The sequence below is a fragment of the Balaenoptera musculus genome, chromosome 19, assembly GCF_009873245.2.
Source record: "Balaenoptera musculus isolate JJ_BM4_2016_0621 chromosome 19, mBalMus1.pri.v3, whole genome shotgun sequence".
In the NCBI taxonomy this organism is placed as follows: domain Eukaryota; kingdom Metazoa; phylum Chordata; class Mammalia; order Artiodactyla; family Balaenopteridae; genus Balaenoptera; species Balaenoptera musculus.
The window spans coordinates 8,418,963-8,435,804 of NC_045803.1; the positions used below are offsets into that span (position 1 = coordinate 8,418,963).

The 16,842-nt window shown below is 50.8% G+C and overlaps 2 protein-coding genes across 5 annotated transcripts in view; one reads left to right on the forward strand and one right to left on the reverse strand.

Annotated features, from left to right (window-relative positions):
* Positions 1 to 257: 257 nt before the first annotated feature.
* Positions 258 to 4,147, reverse strand: EMP3 (epithelial membrane protein 3). Of its 2 annotated transcripts, none has more exons than XM_036834688.1 (5): positions 3,850 to 3,959; positions 2,759 to 2,851; positions 2,419 to 2,521; positions 1,393 to 1,533; positions 258 to 541 (listed from the first exon to the last, which is right to left on the reverse strand). In XM_036834688.1, the coding sequence occupies exons 2-5, from the start codon at positions 2,834 to 2,836 to the stop codon at positions 372 to 374; spliced, it is 492 nt and encodes a 163-aa protein (XP_036690583.1). In that variant the 5' UTR covers positions 2,837 to 2,851; positions 3,850 to 3,959; the 3' UTR covers positions 258 to 371. The 2 variants fall into 2 exon arrangements, with proteins under 2 accessions (XP_036690583.1, XP_036690584.1); XM_036834689.1 differs by having other exon boundaries at positions 272 to 541; positions 2,759 to 2,919; positions 3,850 to 4,147.
* A 3,439-nt stretch (positions 4,148 to 7,586) lies between these two features.
* ODAD1 (outer dynein arm docking complex subunit 1) overlaps positions 7,587 to 16,842 on the forward strand; it is a 29,575-nt gene continuing 20,319 nt past the window's right edge. For 2 of the 3 annotated variants that reach the window (XM_036832136.1, XM_036832137.1), the window contains exons 1-4: positions 7,587 to 7,790; positions 8,149 to 8,241; positions 9,448 to 9,547; positions 9,715 to 9,904. In XM_036832136.1, coding sequence (XP_036688031.1) covers positions 8,172 to 8,241; positions 9,448 to 9,547; positions 9,715 to 9,904 — 360 coding nt within the window. In that variant the 5' untranslated portion in view covers positions 7,587 to 7,790; positions 8,149 to 8,171. The remainder of the gene's footprint in view (positions 7,791 to 8,148; positions 8,242 to 9,447; positions 9,548 to 9,714; positions 9,905 to 16,842) is intronic. The other variant, XM_036832138.1, reaches the window with a different exon arrangement.

Below are 16,842 nucleotides of genomic sequence, written 5' to 3' on the forward strand. Positions count from 1 at the left end.
ACCTAGAAGTGCCTGAAGGTCTAGTCTTGGGAGGAATCCTGAGTTTTGAGACCGGAGGGCCCGGGGGCCTCAGGTCTGTGGAAGGGGAAGAAGGGCTGCTGGGATCGCTGGCTCCTGTATCCCAAGTTAGAGAGAGATGGGGGCCTGGAGCTAGACGTTCTGAAGGCCAGGCTGCTGCTGATGGGGGCTGTCCCCATTCAGGAAAGATCGGGCACGAGCAGCCTGGGTCCCAGGAGAAGGAAGGAAGGAAGGAAGGAGGCAAAGGTAGAACGAGCGGTTAAATGGTTTTATTTTCTGGAGGCGGGGTGGGGGCTTCGGGGTGAGGTGGAGGGGCCGGGAGCCGGCTGGAGAGCCAAGGGGACGCGCGGCCCTCACTCCCGCTTCCGCAAGTGGATGTAGATGATGCCGCTGGCCAGGGCGAGGGGGAAGGCCACCCAGGCCAGGGCGAAGCAGTAACCGAAGCTGCCCCCTGATGGGCGCTCCGCCAGGATCTCCTCGGCGTGAATGGCGTAGATCAGCGCCCCGGTAAACACCGCCACGCCTGTGGGGAGATGGGAACCACGCGTCACGCAGGACCCGCACAAGAAGACTGCATTTCCCAACAACCCACGGGCCAAAGAAGCCGCGGGAGGGCGAGTGCGCAGCACCGCTGCCTGCTGGGAGTTGTGGTTCGCTCCCCCAGCGCCGTGCCTCGGGGCCACTGCAGACTGGCCTTGGGCAATTTAGTTAATTTTTTCGGGGCCCCCCTTACTCATCCATTAAATGGGACGAAAATACCTACTCATCCATCCATCCGTTCAAGGAATACTTTTGAGCACCTTTCTACAAGCCAAGCGCACAGATAGTGAGTTAATAGAACAAGAGGGAACCTAGAAAGGTAATGTTCCCCAAAACTGATGACTATGATTAACTTAGTCCTTTGCACCTGAATTCAAAAAACTGAAAAGTACGTAAAACTCCCTTTAGTGTCTGATACATAGTAGGTCCACAAGAAACAGCAGCTGGCTGACATTATAAGACCACTACTATTATGATTCAGAGTTTTCCCCTGGGGTATTAATTAGCTACCTATCCCTGCTGGCCCCCCTTCATCCCTGGGATCTAAATTATTTGTCCACACCCCCTTCCCCAGCCCTGGGTCCTTGAAGCCCTAAGTGCCAGTTCCCCCATAACTCAGAGCTGCACACCACAAACCACCAAGTCACTGAAAACTACAACTCCCCTAAGTCCCTGGGGCAGAGAGGTAGCCAAGGGAGGAAGCTCAGGTGGTCTTTGGGTTGTTGAGAATTGTTTTCATTCATCAGATGTCCATTCTCAGCACCCCCCACCCCCCACACACACATCCTCACAGGCCTCCTCCCTTCCCTTCAATTCCCAGGGATCAGTGCTCACTGGTGCAAAGCTGGCAGAGGCCAGTGGCATAGAAGAGCCCTCCTCGCCGCATGGTGTAGAGCTGGAACATGAACAGGATGAAGGACAGACAGCAGAGGATGAGGGAAAGCACCATGAGGACCTGTACCGCCTTCAGCCAGCCTGCAATAGGAGACAGAGGTGGAAGTCACAGCAGGTCCAGAGTTCCAGCTCCACCTGCTTGCTCATCATTGCCCCCACCAACCCTTCTTCCATTTAGAGACATACAACCTTAGGTACTTAGTAGTATCACTTATATCGACCTCAATTCCTGTAACTTTCCTAAATTCCCTTATCAGTTCTAGAAGCTGTTTGCAGATTCTTTAGGATTTTCTATATAAAGATGTTCACTGGGAATCAAGACATTTTTACTTCTTCCTTTCCCATCTTTATGCCTTTTATTTCTTTTTCTTGCCTTGTTGCTTTGGCTACCTCCAGTACAATGTTGTATAGAAGTAGTGAGAGCAGAAATTCTTACTTGCTCTTAGGCAAAAAGCATTTAATCTTTCACCTTGACTTCGAAATGTCTATGGATGCAGCTCCGCCCCTTTAGAACTCAGATGCACCTGGCCCCACTTCTTTAGAACCTTAGAAGGATTCAGCCTCACCTCTTTAGAAACTTAATGTGGTCCACCCCATTGGAACTTGGACAGATTGGTCCCAGCCACCCCTTCAGAACACCGGTCTCCTTAGAACTTTGGAAACATAATCCTATCGTCTCAGAATCTTGGGAGCTTTTCCCCCATTCTTTAAACCTATAGCATGTGGCCTCCACTCCTTCTGAATCATAGGGAGTGGGGCTTTTAGACCATCCTCTTTAGAATATGAGCATACTTCCCCCTACCATCCAGATAGATGGGTCATCATACATCAGCTTCGGTCACTCAGCATGGGGACCCAGACCCGCCCACTCAAACCTTGGGGGGTTCCCAATCCTTGGTCCCGGGAGGAGACTTGGGGTTACCCCTCCCTTTTGCAGACCAGTTTCCAATGCCCCTCACCCCTCACCATTCTCGCTGACATTACTGCAGGCCCACGTTTTGTTGTCACTGTTCCATGTGCAGTCGTACCAGAGATTCAGGGACTCCTTCCCGGGGAGGGTCCACCAGGACTGGGATGGACAGAGGAAGAAGGACAAAGTTAGGGAGACTAGGAAGGGTTAGGAAAAGGGCAAGGTGCCATGGGAAAGCATGGGTTTAGTAGGAAAGTGGGGCCGGGGGGAGGCACATAGGGTGGAGGCAGAGCTCAGAAGGGTGAGGGCTAGGGAAAGGGGGCGGGGCCAGAGTGACTTTAGCGGAGGGGCGTGGCGGGAGTCTGCAGGAGAGGCTCCTACTCCCAGTAGGCTTACCTTGTCCAAAGTGGCCACGAAAAGCAGGATGAGGATGAGGATGTGAAGGGCAGAGACCACCAGCAGGAGGAGTGACATGGCTGCGTTGGAAGCCTGGGTGGGGACGTCAGGAGACCATCACGTCAAGAGGTTGGCACAGGGGCGGGGGACATGTCTGAATTCTGGTGGAGAAGGGGGCTGAGTCCAGACTCCCAGGTCTAATGGGAAAGGGGGCTAGGAGCCCCGGACTCCCGGTCGGAGGGAGGAGGAGGCTGGGGTCCAGACTCCTGGGTCTGAAGGAGGAGGGGGCTGGAGGCCCGGGGCCTGGACTCCTGAATTCCCCAGGGCCTGCAGGGGGCCAGGGATGGACTCTTGGGTCCGGAAATGAGTAGGACTAGCAATGTGGCCCCCATCTCCTCAGAGCCCTGTCCCTGGGCACATATGGGCCAGGTTATGAAAATTCATATTGCCACCTGTTCAGATTCATCAGAATCTGGGGTCTACCCCCAGAAACAGGCATCCTTGAGTCACCCCACTCCTCTCCTGGGGTGGGGGGAGGAAGGGAGACCCGGTGAGTCATCTGGTCGGTGACTCATCTCGCCCCCTTGCCTCCCAAACACCAGGGAAACCCTAGCCCCTGGCTATGCCCATGAGGTCCCCACCCCACCCTGCTGCCAGACTGGTGTCTACTGGACACCTTGTAGGGAAAGTGGACAAGATCCGTGATGGGAGTCGGGAGAGGCCTGAGAAGGAGCCAGCTTCCCATGACCCTTCAAGTGTCCAGAAAGGGCGGGAGAGGGGTGGGGGGAGGTGGCTGAAGGGTCCCCAGACTCTGCTTGTTCTCACGAAAAGCCCTGACCTCAGGGTCCTCGGGGGGAATGGACAGCCACAGGAAAAAAACGGCAGGAAGTTTTCGGGTGGGGAGACTGTTGGGAACCCTCAAACTTTGCCGGGCTCCACCCCTTCCCAAGTCTCCACCCCAAGTGCGAAGAGATCACTTCTTAAATTACAAGGATTTCCAAGCTTGTCCCAAGCTGGGGTCTCCTTTCCAAACTGCTGCACACCCAGGAAAAGAAAGAAATCCCAGTCTGAATAACGGATTGGAAACTTACCGAGCGCGGCGGAAAAAGTCAGAGCTGAGTCTGGTCCCTCGCTTGGGCCTCCGTGCCCCGCCCTTCTCCTCCCTCCTTCCACCCTGTCGAGGCCCCCGCCTCTCACCGCCTTTCTCCCTCCCTCCCTCCCTCTCCCCTCTTGCTCTCTCCTTCCTTCTCCCCTCCAATCCCGGAACTCTCTCTCTCTCCCCTCTCCTCTCTTCTCCCTCTCTCCCTTTCTCTCTCCTTCTGCCTCTTGTCTCTCTCTGTCCTGTCCTCACTGTCTATACCTCCTTCCTCCTCTCTCTCCTCACTCTCCTGGTTTCTCTTTCTCTGCTCCTCTCAATATATACTGACCCTTTTATACACACCCTCACCACACCCAGCTGAGGTCTGCAGCCAGAGGGAGGGCCCAGGCACTCGGGTTCCTCATTCTCTGGGCCCCCACCCACTGCCCCCAGACAGGCATCTTCTGGGGCTCCCTCCTGCGGTTGAGATGATGCATCCTCGGAAGGAAGGGAACAGAGCTGGGGCCCTCAGGTGGGGCAAGCATCAGGGGTGGGAGGATTTAATTCTCAGGCCTCTGCTCTGGGACTGGTCCTGGGACTGATGCCTGCTTTCCTTGATGGGGCTTAGGAATGAATCCTCAGAGGGATGGGAGACTGGGGGACGAGGCCAGATTCCTGCAGCGTGGAGTGAGCTGAGGGCTGGTGGCGTTGGCACCATGGTGGGGGTCAGGGGATGGGAAATGGGGAAGTGTGGAACTCTGGAGGGGGCAGGAGGTGGAAGTTAAGAACCCAGGGCTACCGTTTCCTGCCCGGGGACCTTGACCAATTATTTCAACTCTCTGAGCCTCAGTTTCCTAATCTATGAGGTGGGTACAATACTACTCATAATACTGACAATATACTAATACTGATAATAACAATTCTGATACTTATTCTAAACGAATAAGGTAATACCAGTACACTAACACACCTGACATGTTTATTCCTTTCCTCATCATTCATTGGACATCTATTATGAACCAGGAGTTAATAATGAAGAAAACAGATGGGAGCCCTGCTGTTCTTATGGAGTTTCCCTTCTAGTTGAGGGAGAGGGATGATAGAGACAAAACATCAGTGAAGAAGATAGATTTCAGATAGTGATAAAGGCTTTGAAGGAAATAAAATAGAGTGACACTGCTAATGATGGGAGGCTACTTTAAAAGGGTGATCCGGCCAGGCCTCTCTGAGGAGGTGACATCTGAGCTGAGACTTGCAGACGGGAGTCATCTGAATGCGGGGCAGGGAGAGGACGCACAGGCCTTGAGAACAAGTTCAGGTTGTTTGAGAAGCAGACAGAAGGGCCAGTGTGGCCAGAACATAGGGAACGAGAGAGAGTGGTAGGAAGGGAAATCAAAGAGGGCCCTTGAAGCCTAGAGGAGGAGTTTGGATTTTATTCTAAGTGCAGTTGGAAACCACTAGAGGGTTTTAAACAGAAGTGCAGTACCAGGGACTTAATGTCAACTATTACTGTTATCATTGTTATTTAATTCTTGGGTTACTGAATTAGGGTGGGGGGTAATCACCACTATGTACCTGGGTCTCTTGGCAGGGTTGGGTGCTTGGTGAAAAGCGAGGGACAGGGAACCAGATGTCTGGAATATGGAATTAAGAGCTGGAGAACTGAAATCCTGGGTCCCTACAAGGGAAGGGAACTGGACGATGGGATGTCTGGGTATCTGATTGGGCCAGAGCTAGGGGGAGGGAGAATGGCTGGTCATCTGGACTCCCTGAGTGGGTGAGGGAAGGGCAGTTCAGTGACTGGGTGGGTTCTCGGGGGACCTGGAAGCTGGGTATCACTATAGCACAGACTCTATAGAGATAGGCTGGCTGGATTCAAATTGAAACTGCTTTACTCATTCGCTGTGATTTGGGGCAAGTTACTAATCTCTTTCTGCCGCAGTTTCTTTATCTGTAAAATCGAAATAATAATAGTAAATACATCACGGAGCAGTTCTTAGAGGAGTGCCCGGCACCAAGTAAGCACTGTTGTATGTGCTTGTCATACCAGACATTGGGGCCCTGAGTGGATCCAGTACTGGGAGACCCGAGATCAAGGTCTCTAGGATTTGGGGAAGGGGCAAAATCTTGGGTCCATTGGGTCCCAAGACTACAAAGTTGGGAGTACAAAATGAAGGTCCCTGGGGGTGGGGAATAAAGTAGTTCCAGTTTACATCTTTGAGAAGGACAAGAGACTGGAGGTCTGAAATCAGTTCCCCAGGTAAGTTAGAAAGCCTGGGTCACTGGGGGAAAAATGAGGGACTGGAGATCGTATGCTCTTCAAGGAGGCAAGGGGACTGGACCTGGGTCCTGGGAGGAGTCTGGGAACTAGGGTGTAGGGAGATGGAATTTGAGGGGGGGAGGTGGGGAACAGGAGGCTAGGACTCTGAATCAAGCTCCCAGAGTGGAATCAGCGCCAGAGTTGGGTATCCCGGGGATGTTCGGGGCAGGGGGTCCCCCATGGTAGGGCCCTATAGAAGGGGGAGAATCAGGGGACCCGAGGGCGGTGGGGGGATCTCCCCCTCCTGGGCCTCCAAAGCTACGAGCTGAGCGCCCGCGGGCCGCTTCCTCCCACAGGAAACCGCAGGCATCGGGCACACCCAGCCTGCAGGGAGCGGTGTCTACTGCCAGCCCGCTCGGTAGAGGCCCACGGGGGCAGCCGCCTGCCGTCAAGGGGGCAACAGCCTGCCGTCAACGGGGCGTGCCCTGCGGGGCTAGGGGCGCCGCCATGGGGGCGTGGCCGGAAAGCAGGGGCGGCACGGAGCGCCCTAGGCCCCGCCCACTTCCGCCTCTCAGTGCGCGGACCTCTAAGGCGGCTGTGGGTTTTTGGCTGCTTCTCCGGAGGCCGTTGGCCGCGCATGCGTAGTCAGCCGCTTCGAGGACCTGAGGCGGCGGTGAGCGCTCCTCCCCCCGTCACAATTCCCGGCATCGGCACCGCGTGCCTGCTGATGAATCCTCAAAATAACGTGGTCTTAATCAGCTTAAGACACGCATCTCTCACGCCCCGTCCCGAAGGACCTTGGCCCAGTTCCAAAGCCTTTCAGACGTTTCCCTCCCAGCCCTGCCTCCACAGGCTCTTTTAGCTACTGCCTCTCCCTCCTGGAAACACACAGCCCAGCCCTCACAACCCTGTGCTCCCCAGACAGACCATCTTGACTTCCCTCCCCAGGCTCTCTGAGCCTGAGTGCCTCCCGGTTAGTCGTCCCCCGCCCCCTGCCACAAGTCTTGGGAATCCGCGCTCTTCCGGTGCCCTCCCACCAGACCCCTCCCGTGCTCTTCCAGCCACGCCCCTTTCAGCCCTCGAAGCCCCACCCCTCAAAAGGCCCTCAGCCCCGCCCTCTACAGGTATCCTTGCCCCTCCCCTCTCAAGGCTCCGAAGCCCCGGCCTGGACGGGTTTCTGACTCCCTGCCGAGGTTCGCCAGCCCCAACCCTCTCCGGGCCCGGCAGCTCTGCCCTCCCCTGAAGCCCCGCCCCTCAGGCCCACCCAGTCCCTCTCCTCAGAGGCCTTTTCAGTCCCGCCCTTCATAGTCCTCTACAGCTCCGCCCCTCGCAAGGGCTACAGTCCCGCCCTCACAGGCCCTCCCAACCCTGCCCCTCACAAGGCCTAGAGTCCCGCCCCCACAGGTCCCGCCCCTGGCAGGACCCCCGAAGCCACGCCCATCTCAGTCCTCTAGCACCGCCCCTCGCAGGGCTCCCCTAACTCATCTGCTCATAGCACCCGAGCTCCCCGCAGGTCTCCTCGTGGCCTCCTTGGCTTCTCCTCCCCATTCTCCCCTCCCACGGCTTTCTTCGGTGGCCTTGGTCCCTCCCCGGCTGCTGTCCTCAGGCCTCATTGGCCCCTCATCTCCCCAGTAACCAGACCACAACAGTGAGCTTGGAGCATCCAGGACATGTCAGGTACTCCAGCCCAGCAGGTAGGGACCGGGCCTCGCTCCCCTCAGCCGACGGGGTTGGGGAGATTTCCCCCTCCTCTGTGCCCCCTCCCCAAACAGCCCCGCCTCGGAGATACCGAGAGCCTAGAAGTCGCCCCGCCAGAGTCAGAGCCGCGACGCGAGACAGAGAATGTGAGAGGCGGGAGGTCGGGAGGGGCATGGGAAGATACTCTAGAGGTGTCCCACTCCAACCCACTGGAGGAACTGAGACTCAAAGAAAGGCCAGAGCTAGTTCTGGGGTCACTCTCTTCCAATTCCTAGTCCCTCGCTGTTCATCGCCCGCCCTCCTCCTAGCCCTCTCCTGCTCGCCGTCTGAAGGGGTCCTGTACCACCCCTACAGGAGCCCCACCCTCTCTGGCCAAGATGCCTTTGGGACTCTCTGCTGGGAGCAGTCGTTCCGAGGATGGAAGCGAGGCCTTCCTGGAGGGAATGGGTAATTCATACATTCTTTATTTCATTCATTCTTTTCCCGGTTTTCCCATGTTTCAGGTCCTGGTGCAGCAGGGCACTGGGGACAGGGAGGGCCTTCAGGAGCGCCCTCTAGTGGGGAAACGCACATGCTCCGGAATGGAGGTGGAGCCGGGCAGATGGGCGGGAATGGCTGGGAAGACTTAGTGCAGGAGTTTGAGCGGGGCCCAGAACTTCTCTCGGGAGTTACCAACAGGAGAAGGAAAGGAAGAGTGTTTCCGCAGAGAGAACAGCATATGACTAGAGCAAGGTTTCTCAGTCTCCACACTGTTGACCCTTGGGGTCAGATGTCAGATCATTCCTTGCTATCGGGGGGACTGTCCTGTGTGTTGGAGGATGCTCAGTGCATCCCTGGCCTCTCCCCACTTCATGTCAGGAGCACCCCCCAACCTGCCCCCGCACCATGACGATCAAAAATGTCTTTAGACATGGCCATATGTCTTTAAGGGGGCACAATTGCTACTGGTTGAGAACCACTGGGCCGTGAGAGATGGGGAGCTAGTGGACGAGACCGGAGAGGTGGGTAGGGTCGGGTTTGTGGGCCCTTGAACACCAGGGTGAAGAGCTGGGACTTTGTCCTGGAGATGCTGGAGCGCCAGGGAGCTCTAGGTGTAGAAAGACCGTCTGGAGCTGTGAGGGGAGGCCAGGAGGTTAGGGAGGAGGCTGGGGTGATGGGGTGATGGTCCAGAAGGGGGAGGATGAGTCCTGAGCCAAGGGGATGGGCTGAGAGTGAGGAGGCGGGAGGTGGGGCTGAGGAAGGCTGGGCAGTGGGCTGCATGGGAGGGAGGGAACAGGAATGGTGCCCCGGGGGGTCTTGGCCCCTGTCCTCAGCTTTCCCGAGTTCCAGGTCCTGTGCTTCTGGTCCCTGAGGACTGTGAGGCCCCCCAGGAGTGCCCTCTAGTGGGGAAACATGTGTGCCCAAACCCCGGCTAGGAGTGGGTTTAGGGGGAAAATGCGGAGGTCGGCTTGGGGTACAGGAAGTATGAAGGGATGAGGAAGCTTGAGGGATACAGGAACCGAGGTGCAGCCCTAGAGTGGTGTTGGGAACTGGGTCTGCAGTTCAGTTGCAGTTTTTGAGACCCTAAAGGAGCCAGAATTCCTGGGTCCTGGGGAGGGAGGGGCTGGAACCTGGATTCCTCTGGAGTCCCTCCCTGGCCTGGTCCCACCTCAGTGGATTGGGAGCTGAGCAGACTGCAGCGGCAATGCAAAGTGATGGAGGGTGAAAGGCGAGCCTACAGCAAGGAAGTCCGCCAGCGCATCAACAAGCAACTGTGAGCCAAGCGCCTGGGTCCCTGGAGCTGGGGAGGGGGCTGTTGAGGAGGTGGGTGCTGGCCTCCTCCTGGGGCTGACGGGGGAGGGAAGGCCCAGTGTGTCTGGACTTTAGTGAGGCCGAGCTCTGCCCCTTTCTGGCTTCCCCTCCACTTCCCTGCCTGGGCAGTGAGGAGATCCAGCGCCTGGAGGGGGTGCGGGACAAACTGCAGGTCCAGATCAGCATTGCCCAGAGCCAGGTCAAGCGGCTGCGGGACAGCAAGAGGCTGGAAAACATGGGTCACCTGCTCAAGTGCCAGGTCCAGGCGCAGGCTGAGGTCACGGAGCTGCAGGAGCAGACCAGAGCCCTGGACAGGCAGGTGGGTTCTGAGACCAGACTTGGTGGATCTTACTTAGGAGCATGTGTCATAACCTCTTTGAGCCTTACCTTCCTCATCTGAAAAATGGGGTTATTGAAAGCATCTCCCTGGGGGAGTTGTGTTCAGGCTCCGGTAGGAATATCAGTATTTAGTGCTTAGCACAGCCCCACACCTTCAAAAAAGGTGGTTAAGGGGGAAAGATTCACCTTCTGGAGTCAGTGAAACCTGCATTAGAATCCTGGTCCTGGCACATCAGCGCTGTGTGACCATGGGCAAGTCTTCACCTCTCTGGGCTGTAGTTTCTTCATCTGCAAAAAGAGGATGTGGGTAATTCAGCAGAGTCTAGACAGATTTTTTTTTTTTTCCTGGCCGTGCCATGTGGCATGCGGGACCTTAGTTCCCTGACCAGGGATCGAACCCATGCCGCCTGCAGTGGAAGCACGGAGTCCTAACCCCTGGACCGCTAGGGAATTCCCTAGACAGATTTTTCATCCTATTTGCTTCAAGACCTTGTTATTTGGCCCTGGAAACAAGGTGACTTTTCTAGGCCAGTGTTCTTTTTTTTTTTTTTTTTTTTTTTTTTAATAAGCCTACATCATTTACTTTTTTTTTTTTTTAACTTTTGGGTTTATTTATTTATTTATTTATTTATCTATTTATTTATGGCTGTGTTGGGTCTTCGTTTCTGTGAGAGGGCTTTCTCTAGTTGCAGCAAGTGGGGGCCACTCTTCATCGCGGTGCATGGGCCTCTCATTATCGCGGCCTCTCTTGTTGCAGAGCACAGGCTCCAGGCGCGCAGGCTCAGTAATTGTGGCTCACGGGCCTAGTTGCTCCGCAGCATATGGGATCTTCCCAGACCAGGGCTCGAACCCGTGTCCCCTGCATTGGCAGGCAGATTCTCAACCACTGCGCCACCAGGGAAGCCCTAGGCCAGTGTTCTTTTCAGTTTTTAGGACCACGACTCCTTGTGACACAGTTCATAAACACACAGATACAGTCCTTTTTGCCACTTCAAGTGACATATGCACAAGTTCCAGGGATTTGGATGTGGACATCTGGGCAGGAGGGTGAGGGGCATTTTTCTGTCTACTACATGTTCTATAGTTTTATTACATTTGACTTTCAATCAGTCCGTTTTTTCAGCTCTCAATGTCACCCTGAGCTGCCTTTTGGAAGCTGAATTCTGTCTGATTTACACACCTCAAAATTTGGGCTGTTTCATGGTAGTACAGTGGCTTAGTGTGTGTTGGCTGCCGGAGCTGGCTTTCCTTAGTCTTTCATGGGAACTCACCAGAGACAGGTCCAACCGGGATGATCTTATTATCTTGGCTCCATGGATTCCTTTGCCCTAAGAAACTTGATTATGGAGAATGGTAGGTCAGGTGGGTCCTCTGAATAGAGCTCTGTAAAGTTCCACATGAGCTCAAGAAAGGATGTAGTTGTCTGGTGATAGTCATTCATTCAACAAATATTTGTTGAGTGCCTACTAAGTGCCAGGTGCTGTTCTAGGTGTTGAAGACACAGTAGTGAACAAAACAGACAAGGGTGTGCTCTCATGTAGTCTACATTCTACTGGGGAGATAGACAATAAGCCAAATAAAAGCCAAAGAAAGGGACTTCCCTGGTGGCGCAGTGATTAAGAATCCGCCTACCAATGCAGGGGACATGGGTTCAAGCCCTGGTCTGGGAAGATCCCACATGCCACAGAGCAACTAAGTCCATGCACCACGACTACTGAGCCTGCATGCTGCAACTACTGAAGCCCACACGCTAGAGCCCGTGCTCCGCAGCAAGAAGAGCCACTGCAATGAGAAGCCCGCGCACCGCAACGAAGAGTAGCCCCCACTTGCTACAACTAGAGAAAGCCCGCGCGCAGCAACGAAGACCCAACGCAGCCAAAAAAAACCCCAAAAAAACCCCCCAAAAAACTGAAGAAAGAATTTGTTCCAAAGAAATCACCCAGAATCTCGCACAGAGAGACGAAAAGATGAGAAACCTGGAAGGGTGGTCAAGACAATTGCAGATCTAGTGAGAAGGTTTAACAGTTGTCTAATAAAAGTTTCAGAAGAACAGAAAGAGAACAGGACAGAGGTAATGTGTGACAGGATAATATCTGAGAACTTTCCAGAACCAATGAAAGAATGAATCCACAGATTCAAGGATGCCTTAGAGTCCAAAACAGGATGAATAAAAAAGCCACGCTTATACAGGACATACAGAAATTTCCAAAATATACCAGCAGCCAGAAAATTTTTAAAAGACATTACTTTCAAAGGAGCCACAGTTAGACTGACAACTGATTTCTCAAAAGAAACATTGGAAATCAGATTTTAAGTGTCATTGTAACTTCAACGTACTAAGAGACAAAGCTGTCAACTTAGAATTCTATGCCCAGTGAAAATATCATCGAAGAATGAGAAAGCAGAATACACATTTTCTGGCAAAGAAAAATGTAGAGTTAGCCAAACTATATGTGTTGAAGGATCAACTTTTAAAACTTCCCATCTGTTACTGACTGATACTTTTGTAAGGCTTGTGTCTTGGGTGACTTGCCACATGAATTCAACAGCACCCAAGAAGAGTTTCTAAATGCTTAGTCTCATTTTCTGAACCTGTCACATCGGAGACTGATGACTGACAGACCTTGGACTTGTACCAGTTCATAGCAAAAATCTATGTAGATATAAAAATTTTTTAATAAAATTCAGCATCCATTCATGTTGAAAACTCTTAGAAAGCCAGGCATGAAAGGAAATTTCCCAAGTTTGATAAAGGGCAACTAAAAAACATCTACAGCAAACATCATATTTGATAACGAAACATGGAAAAAAAATTCTCCTTGAGATCAGTAACAACATAAGGATGTCAGCTAGCACAGCTTCTATTTAATGTTGTACTGGAGGCCCTATCCAGCGCAGTATTGCCAGGAAAAGAAAAAACAAACAAACAATTTAAAGATTGGAAAGGAAAAAATGAAATTGTCAGTATTTGTAGATGATATATTTGTGTACATAAACAATCGAAAAGAACCTAAAGCTAACTTACTCTTAACAAGGTATTTTAACAATGTGGCTGGATACAAAATTAATATTTCCCTGTGTTAGCAATAACTATTAGAAAATAGAAGAAGAAAAGACAAATTTATAATAGCCAAAAGAAGTACCTAGGAAGAAATCTAACAAAAGTGTGCAAGACCTCAATAGAGTAAATTGTAAAAGTTTATTGAGGGGTATTAAAGAAGAATTTAATAAATGTAGAAATATACCATATTCATGGATTGGAAGAGTTAGTGTTGTAAAATGTCAGATCTCCAAAGTGATTTATAGAATCAATGTAATCCCTACAAAACACTAAAAGTTTTTATTTTTAATGGATGGAATTGACAAAGAGAGTCTAAGGTTTATAGAGAAGTGCAATGAACAAGATGACTAAAATTTACTTAAAAGAAGAACAATGTGGAAGGATTTGCTCTATCGGTTATCAAGATTTATTATAAAGGTCTTATGCGACTTCCCTGGTGGTCCAGTGGTTAAGACTCTGTGCTCCCAATGCAGGGGGCACGGGTTCGATCCCTGGTTAGGGAACTAAGATCCCACATGCAGCACGATGTGACATAAATAAATAAATCTCTTATAATTGATGCAGGGCTAATCAAGTGGGATAATGGGACAGAATAGGGAGACTGGAATGAGACCTATGCATATGTGGACACTTGATATTTGACCTCAAGAAATGGGAAAAGGAGGATTCTAATAATGGTGCTGTGAAAATTGGATATCCATACTGTAAGATGAAACCAGACACTTAGCTCTCACTGTCCCCAAAACTAATTCCGGATGGATCAAAGGTCTAAATGTGTGAAAGTGCAGAACATTTCTTAAGTTACAGAAATCTCTACTTTTAAAGGAAAAGATTGATACATTCCATGACTTTAAAAATAGTAACTCCTGTTCATCAAAATAACCATAAAGAGTGTGCAAACTAAGTCACAGAACTGAAGGTTACTTGTAAGACATAGCTGATGAAGAACCTAGCGTCAAGGACATATAAGGATCTCTTACAAAGCATTAAAGAGTGAGCTCAATTTAAAAACAGTCAAAGGAGGACTTCCCTGGTGGCGCAGTGGTTAAGAATCCTCCTACCAATGCAGGGGACACAGGTTTGAGCCCTGGTCCAGGTAGATCCCACATGCCGCGGAGCAACTAAGCCCGCGTGCCACAGCTACTGAAGCCCACCCACCTAGAGCCTGTGCTCCGCAACGAAGAGTAGCCCCCGCTCACAACAGCTAGAGAAAGTGCAGCAACAAAGACCCAACGCAGCCAAAAATAAATTAATTAATTAAAAAAATAAAAATTGGGCTTCCCTGGTGGTGCAGTGGTTGAGAGTCTGACTGCTAATGCAGGGGACACGGGTTCGAGCCCTGGTCTGGGAAGATCCCACATGCCGCGGAGCGGCTGGGCCCGTGAGCCACAACTACTGAGCCTGCGCGTCTGGAGCCTGTGCCCCGCAACGGGAGGGGCCGCGATAGTGAAAGGCCCGCGCACCGCGATGAAGAGCGGTCCCCGCACCGCGATGAAGAGTGGCCCCCACTTGCCGCAACTAGAGAAAGCCCTCGCACGAACTGAAGACCCAGCACAGCCAAAAATAAATAAATAAATAAAAAATAAAAGTAGCTATAAAAAAAAAAAAAAAAAAATTAAAAAATTAAAAAAATAAAAACAGTCGAAGGACTTGAGTGGGCACATCACCAAATAAGAAATTCAGATGTCCAATGAATGTAAGAATTATCACTCATCGGTATTCAGAGAAAGGCAAATGAAAGCCATAAGGAGATATCATCACACACTCACCAGATTTTCAAAAATTAGTGTCCAAAAATACCAAGTGCTGGGGAAAGAAGGAACAGTGGGAACTCTTATGAAGTGGTGGTTGCTAAGACCCCACCAGTTGGTGGGGCGTCTAAATTGTCATGCGTATCCTGAAAGTTTGTGTTCCCCATTATCTATTAAATTTGAAGAGAGACATACCCTGCGATCTGGGGTTGCATCCACTCCGCATGGATGGCCACCAGAAGCAGTCTTGGGCTCTACCTGACCGTCACACTCACAGGATCCAATAGGCTGTTGCTTGGCAGCAGGTTCACTTAACGCTGTAGGAGGAAAGAGGGCAAGAAACAACAGCATCCAGTACATCTTCCTTGAGTGTCCAGGGGCTGCTTCTCAGCATCTTCAGTTGGATGGTACTGTATGGGCGGGTGTTGCCCGCCCTGGCCTAGCGAAGTTTTATATACAACATGAGCCACCTCTTGTAACAGATCATCAGGGCGGCTTCCAAGACCCCACCAGGAACGTATTCCATTGTAAGAAACACCCCACAGAGAAACCAGTTTTCTATTCAGTCCTGCTCATGTAGGCCTTTGGGGTCTCTGAGTCCACTCACAATCCTCCCAGTCTGATATAGTTCACCAATCAGGGGCCATTTTTGTAATCAGCATTGTTGCCTGGGAACACAGCTGGCCTTCCGTATTTACATTAGCCCAGTATGTTTCCATGGAAACGGTGTTAGAAGGAAGTAAACCAAAGTCACTTCCCAGGAGAAAATGGTTTACATTTGTCAGTAACCCATCCTCCCACCCAACAATTCCACTTCTCAGTCTATACCCTGGAACCAGGACTCATGAAAACAATGTTGATAGATGCATTATTCATATCATCTAGCTCCAGAGTGGAAATAACCCAAATGTTCATCAATATTTGAATGAATAAATAAATTGTAGTATATTCTCTTTTAAAAAAATATTTATTTATTTTCGTTGAGCCGGGTCTTAGTTGCGGCATGCAGGATCTTTTTTTAGTTTTGGCATGCGGACTTCTTAGTTGCAGCATTCAGACTCTTAGTTGCGGCATGCATGTGGGATCTAGTTCCCTCACCAGGGATCGAACCTGGGCCCCTGCATTAGGAGCCTGGAGTCCTACCCACTGGACCACCATGGAAGTCCCATGTAGTATATTCTTATAATGACATGGTATACAACAATAAAAAATTACAATTAAATGTTTGTGGATGAATCTCACAAACATTTGAAGGAAGCAAGGCATAAAATATACAGACAGCATTATTTCATTTACATAAAATTCAAAACCAGGCCAAGCCAAACTTTTGTTTAGGGGGTTTATACCTGGGTGATAAAACTCTAAAGAATTTCACTTAAGGAAGTATGGCAAACAGATTAACGACTCCCCGAAGATGTCCATGTCATCATCTCTGGAACCCGTGACTATGTTAGTTTACAAGGCAAGAGACTTTGCAGATGTGATTGCAGATTTTGAGTTGGGTAGGTTATCCTGGATTATCTGAATGGGCCCAATTTACTCACAAGGGTCCTTATAAGAGAGAGACAGGAAGGTCAGAGTCAGAGGAGACGATGTGATTGTGGAGAGAGGAGATGTAACAACAGAAGCAGAGGTTGGAGTGGCCATAAGTCAAGGAATCCAACCTCTAGAACTGGAAAGACAAGGAACGAATTCTCCCCTGGAGCCTCCAGGAGAAATACAGCCCAGCTGACACCTTGATTTTTAACCCAGTAAGACTGATTTCTGACTTCTAATCTCCAGAACTGTAAGATAATACATTTGTTTTGTTTTAAGGCAGTAAATTTGTGGTATTTTGTTACAGCAGCAGTGGAGACTAACACAGGAGAGTGGTACCTCTGTGGAGGGGAAGATGGTAGTGATCAGACTGCAGTGCTGTCAGTATTCTAGTTCTTGACCTGGGCGGTGGCTCAAGGATGTTCACTTTTAAGATACATAATAAACTGTACATATGTGATCGATGCACTTTTCTGTGCACAATAACATTTTTTAGGGAAAAAAAGATGTTACCCATCATAGACGTAAATGTAAAACCTAAAACTATAAAACTTCTAGAAAGAAGTGTAG

Bases quoted from the DNA above. Each gene is read 5' to 3' on its own strand.
- EMP3 (XM_036834688.1), bottom strand. From the start codon at position 2,836: ATGTCACTCCTCCTGCTGGTGGTCTCTGCCCTTCACATCCTCATCCTC. The intron at 1,534-2,418 runs GTGAGGGGTGAG...CTCCTATTGCAG, and splicing joins CAGTAATGTCAGCGAGAATG to GCTGGCTGAAGGCGGTACAG. The intron at 542-1,392 runs GTGAGCACTGAT...ATCTCCCCACAG, and splicing joins CCTCTGCCAGCTTTGCACCA to GCGTGGCGGTGTTTACCGGG.